Source organism: Danio rerio, chromosome 2 (genome assembly GCF_052040795.2).
Source record: "Danio rerio strain M-AB ecotype USA chromosome 2, GRCz13ab, whole genome shotgun sequence".
Taxonomy (NCBI): domain Eukaryota; kingdom Metazoa; phylum Chordata; class Actinopteri; order Cypriniformes; family Danionidae; genus Danio; species Danio rerio.
Window position 1 is genome coordinate 31,966,163 of NC_141022.1, and position 27,393 is coordinate 31,993,555.

At 35.8% G+C, this 27,393-nt stretch overlaps 2 protein-coding genes across 11 annotated transcripts in view; one reads left to right on the forward strand and one right to left on the reverse strand.

The window, feature by feature from the left end:
- The window catches only part of LOC147837115 (uncharacterized), a 533,045-nt gene that overhangs the window by 126,869 nt on the left and 378,783 nt on the right, over positions 1-27,393 (reverse strand). The window lies entirely within an intron of this gene.
- Positions 12,764-23,409, forward strand: LOC147846383 (uncharacterized). Its single transcript, XM_087240187.1, has 5 exons — positions 12,764-13,000; positions 18,595-18,881; positions 20,077-20,255; positions 22,333-23,363; positions 23,395-23,409. Coding segments are annotated over exons 3-5 (1,047 nt in total). The 5' UTR covers positions 12,764-13,000; positions 18,595-18,881; positions 20,077-20,254.

A 27,393-nucleotide genomic window follows, 5' to 3' on the forward strand; every position in this document is an offset into this window, starting at 1 on the left:
ATTTTGATGGTCCAGGATCAACATCAGTGAATTTTAGTCTTGATGATCCAGGATCAACATCACTGAAATTTACTCTTGATGGTCCAGGATCAACATCAGTGAATTTTACTCTTGATGGTCCAGGATCAACATCAGTGAATTTTAAATTTGATGGTCCAGGATCAACATCAGTGAATTTTAATCTTGATGGTCCAGGATCAACATCAGTGAATTTTGATGGTCCAGGATCAACATCAGTGAATTTTAGTCTTGATGATCCAGGATCAACAACAGTGAATTTTAATCTTGATGGTCCAGGATCAACATCACTGAATTTCAATCTTGATGATCCAGGATCAGCATCAGTGAATTTCAATCTTGATGATCCAGGATTAACATCAGTGATTTTTAACCTTGATGGTCGAGGATCAGCATTACTGAATTTGAATCTTGCTGATCCAGGATCAACATCAGTGAATTTTAATCTTGATAGTCCAGGATCAACATCAGTGAATTTTAGTCTTGATGGTCCAGGATCAACATCAGTGAATTTTAATCTTGATGGTCGAGGATCAGCATTACTGAATTTGAATCTTGATGATACAGGATCAACATCAGTGAATTTTACTTTTGATGGTCCAGGATAAACATCAGTGAATTTCAATCTTGATGATCCAGGATCAACATCAGTGAATTTTAATCTTGATGGTCCAGGATCAACATCAGTAAATTTGAATCTTGATGGTCCAGGACCAACATCAGTAAATTTGAATCTTGATGGTCCAGGATCAACATCAGTGAATTTTACTCTTGATGGTCCAGGATCAACATCAGTGAATTTTACTCTTGATGGTCCAGGATCAACATCAGTGAATTTTAAATTTGATGGTCCAGGGTCAACATCACTGAATTTCAATCTTGATGATCCAGGATCAGCATCAGTGAATTTCAATCTTGATGATCCAGGATCAACATCAGTGAATTTTAACCCTGATGGTCGAGGATCAGCATTACTGAATTTGAATCTTGATGGTCCAGGATCAACATCAGTGAATTTTAATCTTGATGGTCCAGGATCAACATCAGTAAATTGGAATCTTGATGATCCAGGATCAACATCAGTGAATTTTGATGGTCAAGGATCAACATCAATGAATTTTAATCTTGATGGTCCAGGATCAACATCAGTAAATTGGAATCTTGATGACCCAGGATCAACATCAGTGAATTTTAATCTTGATGGTCCAGGATCAACATCAGTAAATTTGAATCTTGATGGTCCAGGATCAACATCAGTGAATTTTACTCTTGATGGTCCAGAATTTTACTCTTGATGGTCCAGGATCAACATCAGTGAATTTTAATCTTGATGGTCCAGGATCAACATCAGTGAATTTTAGTCTTGATGATCAAGGATCAACATCACTGAAATTTACTCTTGATGGTCCAGGATCAACATCAGTGAATTTTAAATTTGATGGTCCAGGGTCAACATCAGTGAATTTTAATATTGATGGTCCAGGATCAACATCAGTGAATTTTGATGGTCCAGGATCAATATCAGTGAATTTTTATCTTGATGGTCCAGGATCAACATCAGTGAATTTTAATCTTGATGGTCCAGGATCAACATCAGTAAATTTGAATCTTGATGGTCCAGGATCAACATCAGTGAATTTTACTCTTGATGGTCCAGGATCAACATCAGTGAATTTTGATGGTCCAGGATCAACATCAGTGAATTTTACTCTTGATGGTCCAGGATCAACATCAGTGAATTTTTAATCTTGATGGTCCAGGATCAACATCAGTGAATTTTAGTCTTGATGGTCCAGGATCAACATCACTGAAATTTACTCTTTATGGTCCAGGATCAACATCAGTGAATTTTAATCTTGATGGTCCAGGATCAACATCAGTGAATTTTGATGGTCCAGGATCAACATCAGTGAATTTTAGTCTTGATGATCCAGGATCAACAACAGTGAATTTTAATCTTGATGGTCCAGGATCAACATCACTGAATTTCAATCTTGATGGTCCAGGATCAACATCAGTGAATTTTAATCTTGATGGTCGAGGATCAGCATTACTGAATTTGAATCTTGATGATCCAGGATCAACATCAGTAAATTTTACTTTTGATGGTCCAGGATCAATATCAGTGAATTTTAATCTTGATGGTCCAGGATCAACATCACTGAATGTCAATCTTGATGATCCAGGATCAACATCAGTGAATTTCAATCTTGATGATCCAGGATTAACATCATTAAATTTGAATCTTGATGGTCCAGGATCAACATCAGTAAATTTGAATCTTGATGGTCCAGGATCAACATCAGTGAATTTTAGTCTTGATGATCCAGGATCAACAACACTGAAATTTATTCTTGATGGTCTAGGATCAACATCAGTAAAATTTGATGGTCTAGGATCAACATCAGTGAATTTTAAATTTGATGGTCCAGGATCAACATCAGTGAATTTGAATCTTGATGGTCCAGGATCAACATCAGTGAATTTTGATGGTCCTGGATCAATATCAGTGAATTTTAATCTTGATGGTCCAGGATCAACATCACTGAATGTCAATCTTGATGATCCAGGATCAACATCAGTGAATTTCAATCTTGATGATCCAGGATCAACATCATTAAATTTGAATCTTGATGGTCCAGGATCAACATCAGTGAATTTGAATCTTGATGGTCCAGGATCAACATCAGTAAATTTGAATCTTGATGGTCCAGGATCAACATCAGTGAATTTTAGTCTTGATGATCCAGGATCAACAACACTGAAATTTTTTCTTGATGGTCTAGGATCAACATCAGTAAATTTTGATGGTCCAGGATCAACATCAGTGAATTTTAAATTTGATGGTCCAGGATCGACATCAGTGAATTTGAATCTTGATGGTCCAGGATCAACATCAGTGAATTTTGATGGTCCAGGATCAATATCAGTGAATTTTAATCTTGATGGTCCAGGATCAACATCACTGAATTTCAATCTTGATGATCCAGGATCAACATCACTGAATTTCAATCTTGATGATCCAGGATCAACATCAGTGAATTTCAATCTTGATGATCCAGGATCAATATCAGTGAATTTTAATCTTGATGGTCCAGGATCAACATCAGTGAATTTGAATCTTGATGGTCCAGGATCAATATCAGTGAATTTTAATCTTGATGGTCCAGGATCAACATCAGTAAATTTGAATCTTGATGGTCCAGGATCAACATCAGTGAAATTTAGTCTTGATGATCCAGGATCAAGATCACTGAAATTTACTCTTGATGGTCCAGGATCAACATCAGTGAATTTTAAATTTGATGGTCCAGGATCAACATCAGTGAATTTGAATCTTGATGGTCCAGGATCAACATCACTGAATTTCAATCTTGATGATCCAGGATCAACATCAGTGAATTTCAATCTTGATGATCCAGGATCAACATCAGTGAATTTTAATCTTGATGGTCCAGGATCAACATCAGTAAATTTGAATCTTGATGGTCCAGGATCAACATCAGTGAATTTTAATCTTGATGGTCCAAGATCAACATCAGTAAATTTGAATCTTGATGGTCCAGGATCAACATCAGTGAATTTTAATCTTGATGGTCCAGGATCAACATCAGTAAATTGGAATCTTGATGATCCAGGATCAACATCAGTGAATTTTGATGGTCCAGGATCAACATCAGTGAATTTTAGTCTTGATGATCCAGGATCAACATCACTGAAATTTACTCTTGATGGTCCAGGATCAACATCAGTGAATTTTACTCTTGATGGTCCAGGATCAACATCAGTGAATTTTAAATTTGATGGTCCAGGATCAACATCAGTGAATTTTAATCTTGATGGTCCAGGATCAACATCAGTGAATTTTGATGGTCCAGGATCAACATCAGTGAATTTTAGTCTTGATGATCCAGGATCAACAACAGTGAATTTTAATCTTGATGGTCCAGGATCAACATCACTGAATTTCAATCTTGATGATCCAGGATCAGCATCAGTGAATTTCAATCTTGATGATCCAGGATTAACATCAGTGATTTTTAACCTTGATGGTCGAGGATCAGCATTACTGAATTTGAATCTTGCTGATCCAGGATCAACATCAGTGAATTTTAATCTTGATAGTCCAGGATCAACATCAGTGAATTTTAGTCTTGATGGTCCAGGATCAACATCAGTGAATTTTAATCTTGATGGTCGAGGATCAGCATTACTGAATTTGAATCTTGATGATACAGGATCAACATCAGTGAATTTTACTTTTGATGGTCCAGGATCAATATCAGTGAATTTTAATCTTGATGGTCCAGGATCAACATCACTGAATGTCAATCTTGATGATCCAGGATCAATATCAGTGAATTTCAATCTTGATGATCCAGGATCAACATCATTAAATTTGAATCTTGATGGTCCAGGATCAACATCAGTGAATTTGAATCTTGATGGTCCAGGATCAACATCAGTAAATTTGAATCTTGATGGTCCAGTATCAACATCAGTGAATTTTAAATTTGATGGTCCAGGATCTACATCAGTGAATTTGAATCTTGATGGTCCAGGATCAACATCAGTGAATTTTGATGGTCCAGGATCAATATCAGTGAATTTTAATCTTGATGGTCCAGGATCAACATCACTGAATTTCAATCTTGATGATCCAGGATCAACATCACTGAATTTCAATCTTTATGATCCAGGATCAACATCAGTGAATTTCAATCTTGATGATCCAGGATCAACATCAGTGAATTTTAATCTTGATGGTCCAGGATCAACATCACTGAATGTCAATCTTGATGATCCAGGATCAACATCAGTGAATTTCAATCTTGATGATCCAGGATCAACATCAATAAATTTGAATCTTGATGGTCCAGGATCAACATCAGTGAATTTGAATCTTGATGGTCCAGGATCAATATCAGTGAATTTTAATCTTGATGGTCCAGGATCAACATCAGTAAATTTGAATCTTGATGGTCCAGGATCAACATCAGTGAAATTTAGTCTTGATGATCCAGGATCAACATCACTGAAATTTACTCTTGATGGTCCAGGATTAACATCACTGAATTTTAATCTTGATGGTCTAGGATCAACATCAGTAAATTTTGATGGTCCAGGATCAACATCAGTGAATTTTAAATTTGATGGTCCAGGATCAACATCAGTGAATTTGAATCTTGATGGTCCAGGATCAACATCAGTGAATTTTAATCTTGATGGTCCAGGATCAACATCACTGAATTTCAATCTTGATGATCCAGGATCAACATCAGTGAATTTCAATCTTGATGATCCAGGATCAACATGAGTGAATTTTAATCTTGATGGTCCAGGATCAACATCAGTGAATTTTAATCTTGATGGTCCAGGATCAACAACAGTAAATTTTAATCTTGATGATCCAGGATCAGCATCACTGAATTTGAATCTTGATGGTCGAGGATCAACATCAGTGAATTTTACTCTTGATGGTCCAGGATTAACATAATTAAATTTGAATCTTGATGGTCCAGGATCAACATCAGTGAATTTTACTCTTGATGCTCCGGGATCAACATCAGTGAATTTTAATTTTGATGGTCCAGGATCAACATTTGTGAATTTTGATGGTCCAGGATCAACATCAGTGAATTTTAATCTTGATGGTCCAGGATCAACATCAGTAAATTTGAATCTTGATGGTCCAGGATCAACATTAGTGAATTTTACTCTTGATGGTCCAGGATCAACATCAGTGAATTTTACTCTTGATGGTCCAGGATCAACATCAGTGAATTTTAATCTTGATGGTCCAGGATCAACATCAGTGAATTTTAGTCTTGATGATCCAGGATCAACATCACTGATATTTACTCTTGATGGTCCAGGATCAACATCAGTGAATTTTAAATTTGATGGTCCAGGATCAACATCAGTGAATTTTAATATTGATGGTCCAGGATCAACATCAGTGAATTTTGATGGTCCAGAATCAATATCAGTGAATTTTACTCTTGATGGTCCAGGATCATCATCACTGAATTTTATATTTGATGGTCCAGGATCAACATCAGTGAATTTTAATCTTGATGTTCCAGGATCAACATCAGTGAATTTCAATCTTAATGGTCCAGGATCAACATCAGTGAATTTTAATCTTGATGGTCCAGGATCAACATCAGTGAATTTCAATCTTGATGATCTAGGATCAACATCAGTGAATTTTAACCTTGATGGTCCAGGATCAACATCAGTGAATTTTAGTCTTGATGGTCCAGGATCAACATCAGTGAATTTTAAATTTGATGGTCCAGGATCAACATCAGTGAATTTTAATCTTGATGGTCCAGGATCAACATCAGTGAATTTTAATCTTGATGGTCGAGGATCAGCATTACTGAATTTGAATCTTGATGATCCAGGATCAACATCGGTGAATTTTACTTTTGATGGTCCAGGATCAATATCACTCATTTTTAAATTTGATGGTCCAGGATCAACATCAGTGAATTTTAATCTTGATGGTCCAGGATCAACATCAGTGAATTTTAATCTTGATGGTCGAGGATCAGCATTACTGAATTTGAATCTTGATGATCCAGGATCAACATCAGTGAATTTTACTTTTGATGGTCCAGGATCAATATCACTCATTTTTAAATTTGATGGTCCAGGATCAACATCAGTGAATTTTAATCTTGATGGTCCAGGATCAACATCACTGAATTTGAATCTTGATGATCCAGGATCAACATCAGTGAATTTCAATCTTGATGGTCCAGGATCAACATCAGTGAATTTTAATCTTGATGGTCCAGGATCAACATCAGTGAATTTGAATCTTGATGGTCCAGGATCAATATCAGTGAATTTTATTCTTGATGGTCCAGGATCAACATCAGTAAATTTGAATCTTGATGGTCCAGGATCAACATCAGTGAAATTTAGTCTTGATGATCCAGGATCAACATCACTGAAATTTACTCTTGATGGTCCAGGATCAACATCACTGAATTTTAATCTTGATGGTCCAGGATCAACATCATTAAATTTGAATCTTGATGGTCCAGGATCAACATCAGTGAATTTTACTCTTGATGCTCCAGGATCAACATCAGTGAATTTTAATCTTGATGGTCCAGGATCAACATCAGTGAATTTTGATGGTCCAGGATCAATATCAGTGAATTTTAATCTTGATGGTCCAGGATCAACATCAGTGAATTTCAATCTTGATGATCCAGGATCAACATCAGTGAATTTTAATCTTGATGGTCCAGGATCAACATCAGTAAATTTTAATCTTGATGATCCAGGATCAGCATCACTGAATTTGAATCTTGATGGTCGAGGATCAGCATTACTGAATTTAAATCATGATGATCCAGGATCAACATCAGTGAATTTTACACTTGATGGTCCAGGATCAACATCATTAAATTTGAATCTTGATGGTCCAGGATCAACATCAGTGAATTTTAATCTTGATGGTCCAGGATCAACATCAGTGAATTTTGATGGTCCAGGATCAATATCAGTGAATTTTTATCGTGATGGTCCAGGATCAACATCAGTGAATTTTAATCTTGATGGTCCAGGATCAACATCCGTAAATTTGAATCTTGATGGTCCAGGATCAACATAAGTGAATTTTACTCTTGATGGTCCAGGATCAACATCAGTGAATTTTACTCTTGATGGTCCAGGATCAACATCAGTGAATTTTAGTATTGATGATCCAGGATCAACATCACTGAAATTTACTCTTGATGGCCCAGGATCAACATCAGTGAATTTTAAATTTGATGGTCCAGGATCAACATCAGTGAATTTTGATGGTCCAGGATCAATATCAGTGAATTTTAATCTTGATGGTCCAGGATCAACATCACTGAATTTCAATCCAGGATCAACATCAGTGAATTTCAATCTTGATGATCCAGGATCAACATCAGTGAATTTTAATCTTGATGGTCCAGGATCAACATCAGTAAATTTTAATCTTGATGATCCAGGATCAGCATCACTGAATTTGAATCTTGATGGTCGAGGATCAGCATTACTGAATTTGAATCATGATGATCCAGGATCAACATCAGTGAATTTTACACTTGATGGTCCAGGATCAACATCATTAAATTTGAATCTTGATGGTCCAGGATCAACATCAGTGAATTTTACTCTTGATGCTCCAGGATCAACATCAGTGAATTTGAATCTTGATGGTCCATGATCAACATCAGTGAATTTTGATGGTCCAGGATCAATATCAGTGAATTTTAATCTTGATGGTCCAGGATCAACATCAGTAAATTTGAATCTTGATGGTCCAGGATCAACATCAGTGAATTTTACTCTTGATGGTCCAGGATCAACATCAGTGAATTTTACTCTTGATGGTCCAGGATCAACATCACTGAAATTTACTCTTGATGGTCCAGGATCAACATCAGTGAATTTTAAATTTGATGGTCCAGGATCAACATCAGTGAATTTTAATATTGATGGTCCAGGATCAACATCAGTAAATTTTGATGGTCCAGGATCAATATCAGTGAATTTTACTCTTGATGGTCCAGGATCAACAACAATGAATTTTAATCTTGATGGTCCAGGATCTACATCAGTGAATTTCAATCTTAATGGTCCAGGATCAACATCACTCATTTTTAAATTTGATGGTCCAGGATCAACAACAGTGAATTTTACTCTTGATGGTCCAGGATCAACATCAGTGAATTTTAGTCTTGATGATCCAGGATCAACATCACTGAAATTTACTCTTGATGGTCCAGGATCAACATCAGTGAATTTTAAATTTGATGGTCCAGGATCAACATCAGTGAATTTTAATATTGATGGTCCAGGATCAACATCAGTAAATTTTGATGGTCCAGGATCAATATCAGTGAATTTTACTCTTGATGGTCCAGGATCAACAACAATGAATTTTAATCTTGATGGTCCAGGATCAACATCACTGAATTTTAAATTTGATGGTCTAGGAACAACATCAGTGAATTTTAATCTTGATGGTCCAGGATCTACATCAGTGAATTTCAATCTTAATGGTCCAGGATCAACATCACTCATTTTTAAATTTGATGGTCCAGGATCAACAACAGTGAATTTTAATCTTGATGGTCCAGGATCAACATCAGTGAATTTCAATCTTGATGATCCAGGATCAACATCAGTGAATTTTAACCTTGATGGTCCAGGATCAACATCAGTGAATTTTAGTCTTGATGGTCCAGGATCAACATCAGTGAATTTTAATCTTGATGGTCCAGGATCAACATCAGTGAATTTTGATGGTCCAGGATTAATATCAGTGAATTTTAATCTTGATGGTCCAGGATCAACATCACTGAATTTCAATCTTGATGATCCAGGATCAACACCAGTGAATTTAAATCTTGATGATCCAGGATCAACATCAGTGAATTTTAATCTTGATGGTCCAGGATCAACATCAGTGAATTTCAATCTTGATGATCCAGGATCAACATCAGTGAATTTTAATCTTGATGATCCAGGATCAACATCAGTGAATTTCAATCTTGATGATCCAGGATCAACATCAGTGAATTTTAATCTTGATGGTCCAGGATCAACATCAGTGAATTTTAATCTTGATGGTCCAGGATCAACATCACTGAATGTCAATCTTGATGGTCCAGGATCAACATCAGTGAATTTGAATCTTGATGGTCCAGGATCAATATCAGTGAATTTTAATCTTGATGGTCCAGGATCAACATCAGTAAATTTGAATCTTGATGGTCCAGGATCAACATCAGTGAAATTTAGTCTTGATGGTCCAGGATCAACATCACTGAAATTTACTCTTGATGGTCCAGGATCAACATCACTGAATTTTAATCTTGATGGTCTAGGATCAACATCAGTAAATTTTGATGGTCCAGGATCAACATCAGTGAATTTTAAATTTGATGGTCCAGGATCAACATCAGTGAATTTGAATCTTGATGGTCCAGGATAAATATCAGTGAATTTTAATCTTGATGGTCCAGGATCAACATCAGTAAATTTGAATCTTGATGGTCCAGGATCAACATCAGTGAATTTTACTCTTGATGCTCCAGGATCAACATCAGTGAATTTTAATCTTGATGGTCCAGGATCAACATCAGTGAATTTTGATGGTCCAGGATCAATATCAGTGAATTTTAATCTTGATGGTCCAGGATCAACATCACTGAATTTCAATCTTGATGATCCAGGATCAACATCAGTGAATTTCAATCTTGATGAACCAGGATCAACATCAGTGAATTTTAATCTTGATGGTCCAGGATCAACATCAGTAAATTTTAATCTTGATGATCCAGGATCAGCATCACTGAATTTGAATCTTGATGGTCGAGGATCAGCATTACTGAATTTGAATCATGATGATCCAGGATCAACATCAGTGAATTTTACACTTGATGGTCCAGGATCAACATCATTAAATTTGAATCTTGATGGTCCAGGATCAACATCAGTGAATTTTACTCTTGATGCTCCAGGATCAACATCAGTGAATTTTAATCTTGATGGTCCATGATCAACATCAGTGAATTTTGATGGTCCAGCATCAATATCAGTGAATTTTAATCTTGATGGTCCAGGATCAACATCAGTAAATTTGAATCTTGGTTGTCCAGGATCAACATCAGTGAATTTTACTCTTGATGGTCCAGGATCAACATCAGTGAATTTTACTCTTGATGGTCCAGGATCAACATCAGTGAATTTTAGTCTTGATGATCCAGGATCAACATCACTGAAATTTACTCTTGATGGTCCAGGATCAACATCAGTGAATTTTAATATTGATGGTCCAGGATCAACATCAGTAAATTTTGATGGTCCAGGATCAATATCAGTGAATTTTACTCTTGATGGTCCAGGATCAACAACAATGAATTTTAATCTTGATGGTCCAGGATCAACATCACTGAATTTTAAATTTGATGGTCCAGGAACAACATCAGTGAATTTTAATCTTGATGGTCCAGGATCTACATCAGTGAATTTCAATCTTAATGGTCCAGGATCAACATCACTCATTTTTAAATTTGATGGTCCAGGATCAACAACAGTGAATTTTACTCTTGATGGTCCAGGATCAACATCAGTGAATTTTAGTCTTGATGATCCAAGATCAACATCACTGAAATTTACTCTTGATGGTCCAGGATCAACATCAGTGAATTTTAAATTTGATGGTCCAGGATCAACATCAGTGAATTTTAATATTGATGGTCCAGGATCAACATCAGTAAATTTTGATGGTCCAGGATCAATATCAGTGAATTTTACTCTTGATGGTCCAGGATCAACAACAATGAATTTTAATCTTGATGGTCCAGGATCAACATCACTGAATTTTAAATTTGATGGTCCAGGAACAACATCAGTGAATTTTAATCTTGATGTTCCAGGATCTACATCAGTGAATTTCAATCTTAATGGTCCAGGATCAACATCACTCATTTTTAAATTTGATGGTCTAGGATCAACATCAGTGAATTTCAATCTTGATGATCCAGGATCAACATCAGTGAATTTTAACCTTGATGGTCCAGGATCAACATCAGTGAATTTTAGTCTTGATGGTCCAGGATCAACATCAGTGAATTTTAATCTTGATGGTCCAGGATCAACATCAGTGAATTTTGATGGTCCAGGATTAATATCAGTGAATTTTAATCTTGATGGTCCAGGATCAACATCACTGAATTTCAATCTTGATGATCCAGGATCAACACCAGTGAATTTAAATCTTGATGATCCAGGATCAACATCAGTGAATTTTAACCTTGATGGTCGAGGATCAGCATTACTGAATTTGAATCTTGATGATCCAGGATCAACATCAGTGAATTTCAATCTTGATGATCCAGGATCAACATCAGTGAATTTTAATCTTGACGGTCCAGGATCAACATCAGTGAATTTTAATCTTGATGGTCCAGGATCAACATCACTGAATGTCAATCTTGATGGTCCAGGATCAACATCAGTGAATTTGAATCTTGATGGTCCAGGATCAATATCAGTGAATTTTAATCTTGATGGTCCAGGATCAACATCAGTAAATTTGAATCTTGATGGTCCAGGATCAACATCAGTGAAATTTAGTCTTGATGATCCAGGATCAACATCACTGAAATTTACTCTTGATGGTCCAGGATCAACATCACTGAATTTTAATCTTGATGGTCTAGGATCAACATCAGTAAATTTTGATGGTCCAGGATCAACATCAGTGAATTTTAAATTTGATGGTCCAGGATCAACATCAGTGAATTTGAATCTTGATGGTCCAGGATCAACATCAGTGAATTTTGATGGTCCAGGATCAATATCAGTGATTTTTAACCTTGATGGTCCAGGATCAACATCAGTGAATTTCAATCTTGATGATCCAGGATCAACATCAGTGAATTTTAATCTTGATGGTCCAGGATCATCATCAGTGAATTTTAATCTTGATGGTCCAGGATCAACATCAGTAAATTTTAATCTTGATGATCCAGGATCAGCATCACTGAATTTGAATCTTGATAGTCGAGGATCAGCATTACTGAATTTGAATCATGATGATCCAGGATCAACATCAGTGAATTTTACTCTTGATGCTCCAGGATCAACATCAGTGAATTTTAATCTTGATGGTCCAGGATCAACATCAGTGAATTTTAATCTTGATGGTCCAGGATCAACATCAGTGAATTTTACTCTTGATGCTCCAGGATCAACATCAGTGAATTTTAATCTTGATGGTCCAGGATCAACATCAGTGAATTTCAATCTTGATGGTCGAGGATCAGCATCAGTGAATTTGAATCTTGATGATCCAGGATCAACATCAGTGAATTTTACTTTTGATGGTCCAGGATCAATATCACTCATTTTTAAATTTGATGGTCCAGGATCAACATCAGTGAATTTTAATCTTGATGGTCCAGGATCAACATCAGTGAATTTTGATGGTCCAGGATTAATATCAGTGAATTTTAATCTTGATGGTCCAGGATCAACATAAGTGAATTTTAATCTTGATGGTCCAGGATCAACATCAGTGAATTTTAATCTTGATGGTCGAGGATCAGCATTACTGAATTTGAATCTTGATGATCCAGAATCAATATAAGTGAATTTTAATCTTGATGGTCCAGGATCAACATAAGTGAATTTTAATCTTGATGGTCCAGGATCAACATCAGTGAATTTTAATCTTGATGGTCCAGGATTAACATCAGTGAATTTTAAATTTGATGGTCCAGGATCAACATCAGTTAAACTTATTCTTGATGGTCCAGGATCAATATCACTGAATTTTAATCTTGATGGTCCAGGATCAACATCAGTGAATTTTAAATTTGATGGTCCAGGATCAACATCAGTGAATTTTAATCTTGATGGTCCAGGATCAACATCAGTGAATTTTAATCTTGATGGTCCAGGATCAACATCAGTGAATTTTGATGGTCCAGGATCAATATCAGTGAATTTTAATCTTGATGGTCCAGGATCAACATCAGTGAATTTCAATCTTGATGATCCAGGATCAACATCAGTGAATTTTAATCTTGATGGTCCAGGATCAACATCAGTAAATTTTAATCTTGATGATCCAGGATCAGCATCACTGAATTTGAATCTTGATGGTCGAGGATCAGCATTACTGAATTTAAATCATGATGATCCAGGATCAACATCAGTGAATTTTACACTTGATGGTCCAGGATCAACATCATTAAATTTGAATCTTGATGGTCCAGGATCAACATCAGTGAATTTTAATCTTGATGGTCCAGGATCAACATCAGTGAATTTTGATGGTCCAGGATCAATATCAGTGAATTTTTATCGTGATGGTCCAGGATCAACATCACTGAATTTTAATCTTTATGGTCGAGGATTAGCATTACTGAATTTGAATCTTGATGATCCAGGATCACCATCTGTAAACTTTAATCTTAATAGTCCAGGATCAACATCTGTGAATTTTACTCTTGATAGTCCAGGATCAACATCAGTAAATTTGAATCTTGATGGTCCAGGATCAACATCACTGAATTTCAATCTTGATGGTCCAGGATCAACATCACTAAATTTTACTCTTGATGGTCCAGGATCAACATCATTAAATTTGAATCTTGATGGTCCAGGATCAACATCAGTGAATTTTAATCTTGATGGTCCAGGATCAACATCAGTGAATTTTACTCTTGATGGTCCAGGATCAGCATCACTGAATTTGTATCTTGATGGTCCAGGATCAACATCACTGAATTTCAATCTTGATGGTCCAGGATCAACATCACTGAATTTTACTCTTGATGGTCCAGGATCAACATCATTAAATTTGAATCTTGATGGTCCAGGATCAACATCAGTGAATTTTAATCTTGATGGTCCAGGATCAATATCAGTGAATTTTAATCTTGATGGTCCAGGATCAACATCACTAAATTTTACTCTTGATGGTCCAGGATCAACATCATTAAATTTGAATCTTGATGGTCCAGGATCAACATCAGTGAATTTTAATCTTAATGGTCCAGGATCAACATCACTGAATTTTAATCTTGATGGTCCAGGATCAACATCAGTGAATGTTGATGGTCCAGGATCAATATCAGTGAATTTTAATCTTGATGGTCCAGGATCAACATCACTGAATTTCAATCTTAATGATCCAGGATCAACATCAGTGGATTTTAAATTTGATGGTCCAGGATCAACATCAGTGAATTTTAATATTGATGGTCCAGGATCAATATCAGTGAATTTCAATCTTGATAATCCAGGATCAACATCAGTAATTTTTAATCTTGATGGTCCAGGATCAACATCAGTGAAATTTAATCTTGATGGTCGAGGATCAGCATCACTGAATTTGAATCTTGATGGTCCAGGATCAACATCACTGAATTTTAATCTTGATGGTCCAGGATCAACATCAGTAAATTTGAATCTTGATGGTCCAGGATCAACATCAGTGAATTTTATTCTTGATGCTCCAGGATCAACATCAGTGAATTTTAATCTTGATGGTCCAGGATCAACATCAGTGAATTTTGATGGTCCAGGATCAATATCAGTGAATTTTAATCGTGATGGTCCAGGATCAACATCAGTGAATTTTAATCTTGATGGTCCAGGATCAACATCCGTAAATTTGAATCTTGATGGTCCAGGATCAACATCAGTGAATTTTACTCTTGATGGTCCAGGATCAACATCACTGAAATTTACTCTTGATGGCCCAGGATCAACATCAGTGAATTTTAAATTTGATGGTCCAGGATCAACATCAGTGAATTTTGATGGTCCAGGATCAATATCAGTGAATTTTAATCTTGATGGTCCAGGATCAACATCACTGAATTTCAATCCAGGATCAACATCAGTGAATTTCAATCTTGATGATCCAGGATCAACATCAGTGAATTTTAATCTTGATGGTCCAGGATCAACATCAGTAAATTTTAATCTTGATGATCCAGGATCAGCATCACTGAATTTGAATCTTGATGGTCCAGGATCAGCATTACTGAATTTGAATCATGATGATCCAGGATCAACATCAGTGAATTTTACACTTGATGGTCCAGGATCAACATCATTAAATTTGAATCTTGATGGTCCAGGATCAACATCAGTGAATTTTACTCTTGATGCTCCAGGATCAACATCAGTGAATTTTAATCTTGATGGTCCATGATCAACATCAGTGAATTTTGATGGTCCAGGATCAATATCAGTGAATTTTAATCTTGATGGTCCAGGATCAACATCAGTAAATTTGAATCTTGATGGTCCAGGATCAACATCAGTGAATTTTACTCTTGATGGTCCAGGATCAACATCAGTGAATTTTACTCTTGATGGTCCAGGATCAACATCAGTGAATTTTAGTCTTGATGATCCAGGATCAACATCACTGAAATTTACTCTTGATGGTCCAGGATCAACATCAGTGAATTTTAAATTTGATGGTCCAGGATCAACATCAGTGAATTTTAATATTGATGGTCCAGGATCAACATCAGTAAATTTTGATGGTCCAGGATCAATATCAGTGAATTTTACTCTTGATGGTCCAGGATCAACAACAATGAATTTTAATCTTGATGGTCCAGGATCAACATCACTGAATTTTAAATTTGATGGTCCAGGAACAACATCAGTGAATTTTAATCTTGATGGTCCAGGGGCCTGTTTCAGTAAGGAGGTTCAAACAACTCGGAGTTTAAACTTGAACTCTGAGTTGATTTACCAAGAGATTAAAAACTCTGAGTTTTCGGTTTCAGAATAGCTGATCTGAGTTGGGTCAATCAACTTTGAGTAGACCAACTCAGAGTTAAGCGCACACACCATGACTATAAAAAGGCATTATCAATGGAACGCAGATATTATGAGTGACCATGGCAAGATCTTAAAAAAAGAGATCACCATTTCTTTCCCCAGCTGAACTTGATCTGCTTATGCAAAGTTTTAGCAAATATGAGTGTATATACTTAAAAAGAAGCAACCATCAGTGAAACAGAGACAGTTAGCCTGGGAAAACAGCTGCTCAAGTTAATGCGAAATTTTTTATTTAAATTATTTAAACATTTAAGTATAATAAAATAAGTAATATAATGTGTGAAGTTTATACTTTTTTCAAAACTTTTATACACGTTTATCAGTTTTAATAGATTTAACAGTGCACTTGTGTGTCTGCCTTTTTATTGATCAAGTGATAGAGGTTGATATAACACTAAGAACCTAAGCAGTGCTAAAAATAATTTTTAGACAGAATAATAATCCCATTAATCTAGTAACAGTACATGTCGAAGATTAAGCTAAATATTTATGGAAAAAAGGACAAGCCTTGTACGTGACTTTGTTCTGTGTGTTACAAAAATGTAGGCAATAGCTGTGTTTCCATCAAAATCAGGCTTACATAAATTTGTGCAAAACTGGAATAATGCCTAAAAGATGCGAATAAAGCAGCGTTTTTATCCAACGAGTCAAAAAGAACACAATCGTCACTTCCTGATTAACTTGCGCCAAATATCAACAGTAAAAACAGAATTTACTGTGGTAGAAAAAGCTGCGTTAATGATTTTTATTTAATACTTGCGCCTCAGAAGACATAATGAACACGGGGCGTTTGAAGCCAGACGCGGAGATCTTGACACGCTCCAGATGCTCGGAGGTAATTAATAATATACACTAATACTGAAACAGTTAAGGCATTTTAGAATGACTAAAACAACATTTAAGATGTTCTACTGTGTGCTCAGTCAGCTGGTTTGTCCATTTACACACATTTTCATCATCATCTCTAACAAACTTTTTTTTAATGTACATACTGTAATTTGTTAAGTGCACTTCGTAGTTTATGCGCATCTTTTCTTATCAAATAAAAGTTTAACCTACTCAGTTATGCAAATGTTTTATTATGAATATTTTCAAAAGTTATGTGAATCATGACGTTTCCATCAATCGTTTTTATGGGCATCTCCAAAATGAGCTCTAAAATAGGTGTGTGGAAATGTAAGACTAATGCGAGAAATATGCTTCAACTTTAAAAAAGGGGAGGAGACCGACAGAAACTCAGAGTTTAGAGAATAAAACCTGCTCCAGACCAGGTTAGATTCACAGAGTAAGTTACCACAGTAACTGACTCTGAGTTAAAGTTACCTTTCTTTCAGAAACAGGCTTGACTTACCCTGATTTCTTGAGTTTAACAAACCTGCCATTTTGAAACCGAAAACCCAGAGTTTCTCTCATTTCAGGGTTAAAATACTCTGAGTTTTCACTTAACCTCCTTTCTGAAACAGGCCCCAGGATCTACATCAGTGAATTTCAATCTTAATGGTCCAGGATCAACATTACTCATTTTTAAATTTGATGGTCCAGGATCAACAACAGTGAATTTTACTCTTGATGGTCCAGGATCAACATCAGTGAATTTTAGTCTTGATGATCCAGGATCAACATCACTGAAATTTACTCTTGATGGTCCAGGATCAACATCAGTGAATTTTAAATTTGATGGTCCAGGATCAACATCAGTGAATTTTAATATTGATGGTCCAGGATCAACATCACTTAATTTTAAATTTGATGGTCCAGGAACAACATCAGTGAATTTTAATCTTGATGGTCCAGGATCTACATCAGTGAATTTCAATCTTAATGGTCCAGGATCAACATCACTCATTTTTAAATTTGATGGTCCAGGATCAACAACAGTGAATTTTAATCTTGATGGTCCAGGATCAACAACAGTGAATTTTAATCTTGATGGTCCAGGATCAACATCAGTGAATTTTAACCTTGATGGTCCAGGATCAACATCAGTGAATTTTAGTCTTGATGGTCCAGGATCAACATCAGTGAATTTTAATCTTGATGGTCCAGGATCAACATCAGTGAATTTTGATGGTCCAGGATTAATATCAGTGAATTTTAATCTTGATGGTCCAGGATCAACATCACTGAATTTCAATCTTGATGATCCAGGATCAACACCAGTGAATTTAAATCTTGATGATCCAGGATCAACATCAGTGAATTTTAACCTTGATGGTCGAGGATCAGCATTACTGAATTTGAATCTTGATGATCCAGGATCAACATCAGTGAATTTCAATCTTGATGATCCAGGATCAACATCAGTGAATTTTAATCTTGATGGTCCAGGATCAACATCAGTGAATTTTAATCTTGATGGTCCAGGATCAACATCACTGAATGTCAATCTTGATGGTCCAGGATCAACATCAGTGAATTTGAATCTTGATGGTCCAGGATCAATATCAGTGAATTTTAATCTTGATGGTCCAGGATCAACATCAGTAAATTTGAATCTTGATGGTCCAGGATCAACATCAGTGAAATTTAGTCTTGATGATCCAGGATCAACATCACTGAAATTTACTCTTGATGGTCCAGGATCAACATCACTGAATTTTAATTTTGATGGTCTAGGATCAACATCAGTAAATTTTGATGGTCCAGGATCAACATCAGTGAATTTTAAATTTGATGGTCCAGGATCAACATCAGTGAATTTGAATCTTGATGGTCCAGGATCAACATCAGTGAATTTTGATGGTCCAGGATCAATATCAGTGATTTTTAATCTTGATGGTCCAGGATCAACATCAGTGAATTTTAATCTTGATGGTCCAGGATCATCATCAGTGAATTTTAATCTTGATGGTCCAGGATCAACATCAGTAAATTTGAATCTTGATGGTCCAGGATCAACATCAGTGAAATTTAGTCTTGATGATCCAGGATCAACATCACTGAAATTTACTCTTGATGGTCCAGGATCAACATCACTGAATTTTAATTTTGATGGTCTAGGATCAACATCAGTAAATTTTGATGGTCCAGGATCAACATCAGTGAATTTTAAATTTGATGGTCCAGGATCAACATCAGTGAATTTGAATCTTGATGGTCCAGGATCAACATCAGTGAATTTTGATGGTCCAGGATCAATATCAGTGATTTTTAATCTTGATGGTCCAGGATCAACATCAGTGAATTTTAATCTTGATGGTCCAGGATCATCATCAGTGAATTTTAATCTTGATGGTCCAGGATCAACATCAGTAAATTTTAATCTTGATGATCCAGGATCAGCATCACTGAATTTGAATCTTGATAGTCGAGGATCAGCATTACTGAATTTGAATCATGATGATCCAGGATCAACATCAGTGAATTTTACACTTGATGGTCCAGGATCAACATCATTAAATTTGAATCTTGATGGTCCAGGATCAACATCAGTGAATTTTACTCTTGATGCTCCAGGATCAACATCAGTGAATTTTAATCTTGATGGTCCAGGATCAACATCAGTGAATTTCAATCTTGATGGTCGAGGATCAGCATCAGTGAATTTGAATCTTGATGATCCAGGATCAACATCAGTGAATTTTACTTTTGATGGTCCAGGATCAATATCAGTGAATTTTAATCTTGATGGTCCAGGATCAACATCAGTGAATTTTGATGGTCCAGGATTAATATCAGTGAATTTTAATCTTGATGGTCCAGGATCAACATCACTGAATTTCAATCTTGATGATCCAGGATCAACATCAGTGAATTTTAACCTTGATGGTCGAGGATCAGCATTACTGAATTTGAATCTTGATGATCCAGGATCAATATCAGTGAATTTTAATCTTGATGGTCCAGGATCAACATAAGTGAATTTTAATCTTGATGGTCCAGGATCAACATCAGTGAATTTTAATCTTGATGGTCCAGGATTAACATCAGTGAATTTTAAATTTGATGGTCCAGGATCAACATCAGTTAAACTTATTCTTGATGGTCCAGGATCAATATCACTGAATTTTAATCTTGATGGTCCAGGATCAACATCAGTGAATTTTAAATTTGATGGTCCAGGATCAACATCAGTGAATTTTAATCTTGATGGTCCAGGATCAACATCAGTGAATTTTAATCTTGATGGTCCAGGATCAACATCAGTGAATTTTAATCTTGATGGTCAAGGATCAACATCAGTGAATTTTGATGGTCCAGGATCAACATCAGTGAATTTTAATCTTGATGGTCCAGGATCAACATCAGTGGATTTTAAATTTGATGGTCCAGGATCAACATCAGTGAATTTTAAACTTGATGGTCCAGGATTAACATCAGTAATTTTTAATCTTGATGGTCCAGGATTAACATCAGTGAAATTTAATCTTGATGGTCGAGGATCAGCATTACTGAATTTGAATCTTGATGATCCAGGATCAACATCACTGAATTTTAATTTTGATGGTCCAGGATCAACATCACTGAATTTTAATCTTTATGGTCGAGGATTAGCATTACTGAATTTGAATCTTGATGATCCAGGATCACCATCTGTAAACTTTAATCTTAATAGTCCAGGATCAACATCTGTGAATTTTACTCTTGATAGTCCAGGATCAACATCAGTAAATTTGAATCTTGATGGTCCAGGATCAACATCACTGAATTTCAATCTTGATGGTCCAGGATCAACATCACTAAATTTTACTCTTGATGGTCCAGGATCAACATCATTAAATTTGAATCTTGATGGTCCAGGATCAACATCAGTGAATTTTACTCTTGATGGTCCAGGATCAGCATCACTGAATTTGAATCTTGATGGTCCAGGATCAACATCACTGAATTTCAATCTTGATGGTCCAGGATCAACATCACTGATTTTTACTCTTGATGGTCCAGGATCAACATCATTAAATTTGAATCTTGATGGTCCAGGATCAACATCAGTGAATTTTAATCTTGATGGTCCAGGATCAATATCAGTGAATTTTAATCTTGATGGTCCAGGATCAACATCACTAAATTTTACTCTTGATGGTCCAGGATCAACATCATTAAATTTGAATCTTGATGGTCCAGGATCAACATCAGTGAATTTTAATCTTAATGGTCCAGGATCAACATCACTGAATTTTAATCTTGATGGTCCAGGATCAACATCAGTGAATGTTGATGGTCCAGGATCAATATCAGTGAATTTTAATCTTGATGGTCCAGGATCAACATCACTGAATTTCAATCTTAATGATCCAGGATCAACATCAGTGGATTTTAAATTTGATGGTAAAGGATCAACATCAGTGAATTTTAATATTGATGGTCCAGGATCAATATCAGTGAATTTCAATCTTGATGATCCAGGATCAACATCAGTAATTTTTAATCTTGATGGTCCAGGATCAACATCAGTGAAATTTAATCTTGATGGTCGAGGATCAGCATCACTGAATTTGAATCTTGATGGTCCAGGATCAACATCACTGAATTTTAATCTTGATGGTCCAGGATCAACATCAGTAAATTTGAATCTTGATGGTCCAGGATCAACATCAGTATATTTGAATCTCTTTGGTCCAGGATCAACATCAGTGAATTTTAATCTTGATGGTCCAGGATTAACATCAGTGAAATTTAATTTTGATTGTCCAGGATCAATATCAGTGAATTTTAATCTTAATGGTCGAGGATCAGCATTACTGATTTTGAATCTTGATGGTCCAGGATTAACATCAGTGAATTTTAATCTTGATGGCCCAGGATCAACATCAGTAAATTGGAGTCTTGATGATCCAGGATCAACATCAGTGAATTTTAACCTTGATGGTCGAGGATCAGCATTACTGAATTTGAATCTTGATGATCCAGGATCAATATCAGTGAATTTTAATCTTGATGGTCCAGGATCAACATCAGTGAATTTTAATCTTGATGGTCCAGGATCAACATCAGTGAATTTTAATCTTGATGGTCCAGGATCAACATCAGTGAATTTTAATCTTGATGGTCCAGGATTAACATCAGTGAATTTTAAATTTGATGGTCCAGGATCAACATCAGTTAAACTTATTCTTGATGGTCCAGGATCAATATCACTGAATTTTAATCTTGATGGTCCAGGATCAACATCAGTGAATTTTAAATTTGATGGTCCAGGATCAACATCAGTGAATTTTAATCTTGATGGTCCAGGATCAACATCAGTGAATTTTAATCTTGATGGTCCAGGATCAACATCAGTGAATTTTAATCTTGATGGTCAAGGATCAACATCAGTGAATTTTGATGGTCCAGGATCAACATCAGTGAATTTTAATCTTGATGGTCCAGGATCAATATCAGTGAAATTCAATCTTGATGATCCAGGATCAACATCAGTGAATTTTAATCTTGATGGTCCAGGATCAACATCAGTGGATTTTAAATTTGATGGTCCAGGATCAACATCAGTGAATTTTAATCTTGATGGTCCAGGATTAACATCAGTAATTTTTAATCTTGATGGTCCAGGATTAACATCAGTGAAATTTAATCTTGATGGTCGAGGATCAGCATTACTGAATTTGAATCTTGATGATCCAGGATCAACATCACTGAATTTTAATTTTGATGGTCCAGGATCAACATCACTGAATTTTAATCTTTATGGTCGAGGATTAGCATTACTGAATTTGAATCTTGATGATCCAGGATCACCATCTGTAAACTTTAATCCTAATAGTCCAGGATCAACATCTGTGAATTTTACTCTTGATAGTCCAGGATCAACATCAGTAAATTTGAATCTTGATGGTCCAGGATCAACATCACTGAATTTCAATCTTGATGGTCCAGGATCAACATCACTAAATTTTACTCTTGATGGTCCAGGATCAACATCATTAAATTTGAATCTTGATGGTCCAGGATCAACATCAGTGAATTTTAATCTTGATGGTCCAGGATCAACATCAGTGAATTTTACTCTTGATGGTCCAGGATCAGCATCACTGAATTTGAATCTTGATGGTCCAGGATCAACATCACTGAATTTTACTCTTGATGGTCCAGGATCAACATCATTAAATTTGAATCTTGATGGTCCAGGATCAACATCAGTGAATTTTAATCTTGATGGTCCAGGATCAATATCAGTGAATTTTAATCTTGATGGTCCAGGATCAACATCACTAAATTTTACTCTTGATGGTCCAGGATCAACATCATTAAATTTGAATCTTGATGGTCCAGGATCAACATCAGTGAATTTTAATCTTAATGATCCAGGATCAACATCACTGAATTTCAATCTTAATGATCAGGATCAACATCAGTGGATTTTAAATTTGATGGTCCAGGATCAACATCAGTGAATTTTAATATTGATGGTCCAGGATCAATATCAGTGAATTTCAATCTTGATGATCCAGGATCAACATCAGTAATTTTTTAACCTTGATGGTCCAGGATCAACATCAGTGAATTTTAGTCTTGATGGTCCAGGATCAACATCATTAAATTTGAATCTTGATGGTCCAGGATCAACATCAGTGAATTTTAATCTTAATGGTGCAGGATCAACATCACTGAATTTTAATCTTGATGGTCCAGGATCAACATCAGTGAATGTTGATGGTCCAGGATCAATATCAGTGAATTTTAATCTTGATGGTCCAGGATCAACATCACTGAATTTCAATCTTAATGATCCAGGATCAACATCAGTGGATTTTAAATTTGATGGTCCAGGATCAACATAAGTGAATTTTAATATTGATGGTCCAGGATCAATATCAGTGAATTTCAATCTTGATGATCCAGGATCAACATCAGTAATTTTTTAACCTTGATGGTCCAGGATCAACATCAGTGAATTTTAGTCTTGATGGTCCAGGATCAACATCAGTGAATTTTAATCTTGATGGTCCAGGATCAACATCAGTGAATTTTGATGGTCCAGGATTAATATCAGTGAATTTTAATCTTGATGGTCAAGGATCAACATCAGTGAATTTTGATGGTCCAGGATCAACATCAGTGAATTTTAATCTTGATGGTCCAGGATCAATATCAGTGAAATTCAATCTTGATGATCCAGGATCAACATCAGTGAATTTTAATCTTGATGGTCCAGGATCAACATCACTGAATTTCAATCTTGATGATCCAGGATCAACACCAGTGAATTTAAATCTTGATGATCCAGGATCAACATCAGTGAATTTTAACCTTGATGGTCGAGGATCAGCATTACTGAATTTGAATCTTGATGATCCAGGATCAACATCAGTGAATTTCAATCTTGATGATCCAGGATCAACATCAGTGAATTTTAATCTTGATGGTCCAGGATCAACATCAGTGAATTTTAATCTTGATGGTCCAGGATCAACATCACTGAATGTCAATCTTGATGATCCAGGATCAACATCAGTGAATTTCAATCTTGATGATCCAGGATCAACATCATTAAAATTGAATCTTGATGGTCCAGGATCAACATCAGTGAATTTGAATCTTGATGGTCCAGGATCAATATCAGTGAATTTTAATCTTGATGGTCCAGGATCAACGGCAGTAAATTTGAATCTTGATGGTCCAGGATCAACATCAGTGAAATTTAGTCTTGATGATCCAGGATCAACATCACTGAAATTTACTCTTGATGGTCCAGGATCAACATCACCGAATTTTAATCTTGATGGTCTAGGATCAACATCAGTAAATTTTGATGGTCCAGGATCAACATCAGTGAATTTTAAATTTGATGGTCCAGGATCAACATCAGTGAATTTGAATCTTGATGGTCCAGGATCAACATCAGTGAATTTTGATGGTCCAGGATCAATATCAGTGATTTTTAATCTTGATGGTCCAGGATCAACATCAGTGAATTTCAATCTTGATGATCCAGGATCAACATCAGTGAATTTTAATCTTGATGGTCCAGGATCAACATCAGTGAATTTTAATCTTGATGGTCCAGGATCAACATCAGTGAATTTTAATCTTGATGGTCCAGGATCAACATCAGTGAATTTTGATGGTCCAGGATCAATGTCAGTGAATTTTAATCTTGATGGTCCAGGATCAACATCAGTGAATTTTAATCTTGATGGTCCAGGATCAACATCAGTAAATTTGAATCTTGATGGTCCAGGATCAACATCAGTGAATTTTACTCTTGATGGTCCAGGATCAACATCAATGAATTTTACTCTTGATGGTCCAGGATCAACATCAGTGAATTTTAGTCTTGATGATCCAGGATCAACATCATTGAAATTTACTCTTGATGGTCCAGGATCAACATCAGTGAATTTTAAATTTGATGGTCCAGGATCAACATCAGTGAATTTTAATATTGATGGTCCAGGATCAACATCAGTGAATTTTGATGGTCCAGGATCAATATCAGTGAATTTTACTCTTGATGGTCCAGGATCAACAACAATGAATTTTAATCTTGATGGTCCAGGATCAACATCACTGAATTTTAAATTTGATGGTCCAGGATCAACATCAGTGAATTTTAATCTTGATGGTCCAGGATCAACATCAGTGAATTTCAATCTTGATGATCCAGGATCAACATCTCTCATTTTTAAATTTGATGGTCCAGGATCAACATCAGTGAATTTTAATCTTGATGGTCCAGGATCAACATCAGTGATTTTCAATCTTGATGGTCGAGGATCAGCATCAGTGAATTTTACTTTTGATGTTCCAGGATCAATATCACTCATTTTTAAATTTGATGGTCCAGGATCAACATCAGTGAATTTTAATCTTGATGGTCCAGGATCAACATCAGTGAATTTTAATCTTGATGGTCCAGGATCAACATCAGTGAATTTTAGTCTTGATGATCCAGGAACAACATCAGTGAATTTTGATGGTCCAGGATCAATATCAGTGAATTTTACTCTTGATGGTCCAGGATCAACAACAGTGAATTTTAATCTTGATGGTCCAGGATCAACATCATTAAATTTGAATCTTGATGGTCCAGGATCAACATCAGTGAATTTTAAATTTGATGGTCCAGGATCAACATCAGTGAATTTCAATCTTAATGGTCCAGGATCAACATCACTGAATTTTAATCTTGATGATCCAGGATCAACATCAGTGAATTTTAATCTTGATGATCCAGGATCAACATCAGTGAATTTTAACCTTGATGGTCGAGGATCAGCATTACTGAATTTGAATCTTGATGATCCAGGATCAATATCAGTGAATTTTAATCTTGATGGTCCAGGATCAACATCAGTGAATTTTAAATTTGATGGTCCAGGATCAACATCAGTTAAACTTATTCTTGATGGTCCAGGATCAATATCACTGAATTTTAATCTTGATGGTCCAGGATCAACATCAGTGAATTTTAAATTTGATGGTCCAGGATCAACATCAGTGAATTTTAATCTTGATGGTCCAGGATCAACATCAGTGAATTTTAATCTTGATGGTCCAGGATCAACATCAGTGAATTTTAATCTTGATGGTCAAGGATCAACATCAGTGAATTTTGATGGTCCAGGATCAACATCAGTGAATTTTAATCTTGATGGTCCAGGATCAATATCAGTGAAATTCAATCTTGATGATCCAGGATCAACATCAGTGAATTTTAATCTTGATGGTCCAGGATCAACATCAGTGGATTTTAAATTTGATGGTCCAGGATCAACATCAGTGAATTTTAATCTTGATGGTCCAGGATTAACATCAGTAATTTTTAATCTTGATGGTCCAGGATTAACATCAGTGAAATTTAATCTTGATGGTCGAGGATCAGCATTACTGAATTTGAATCTTGATGATCCAGGATCAACATCACTGAATTTTAATTTTGATGGTCCAGGATCAACATCACTGAATTTTAATCTTTATGGTCGAGGATTAGCATTACTGAATTTGAATCTTGATGATCCAGGATCACCATCTGTAAACTTTAATCTTAATAGTCCAGGATCAACATCTGTGAATTTTACTCTTGATAGTCCAGGATCAACATCAGTAAATTTG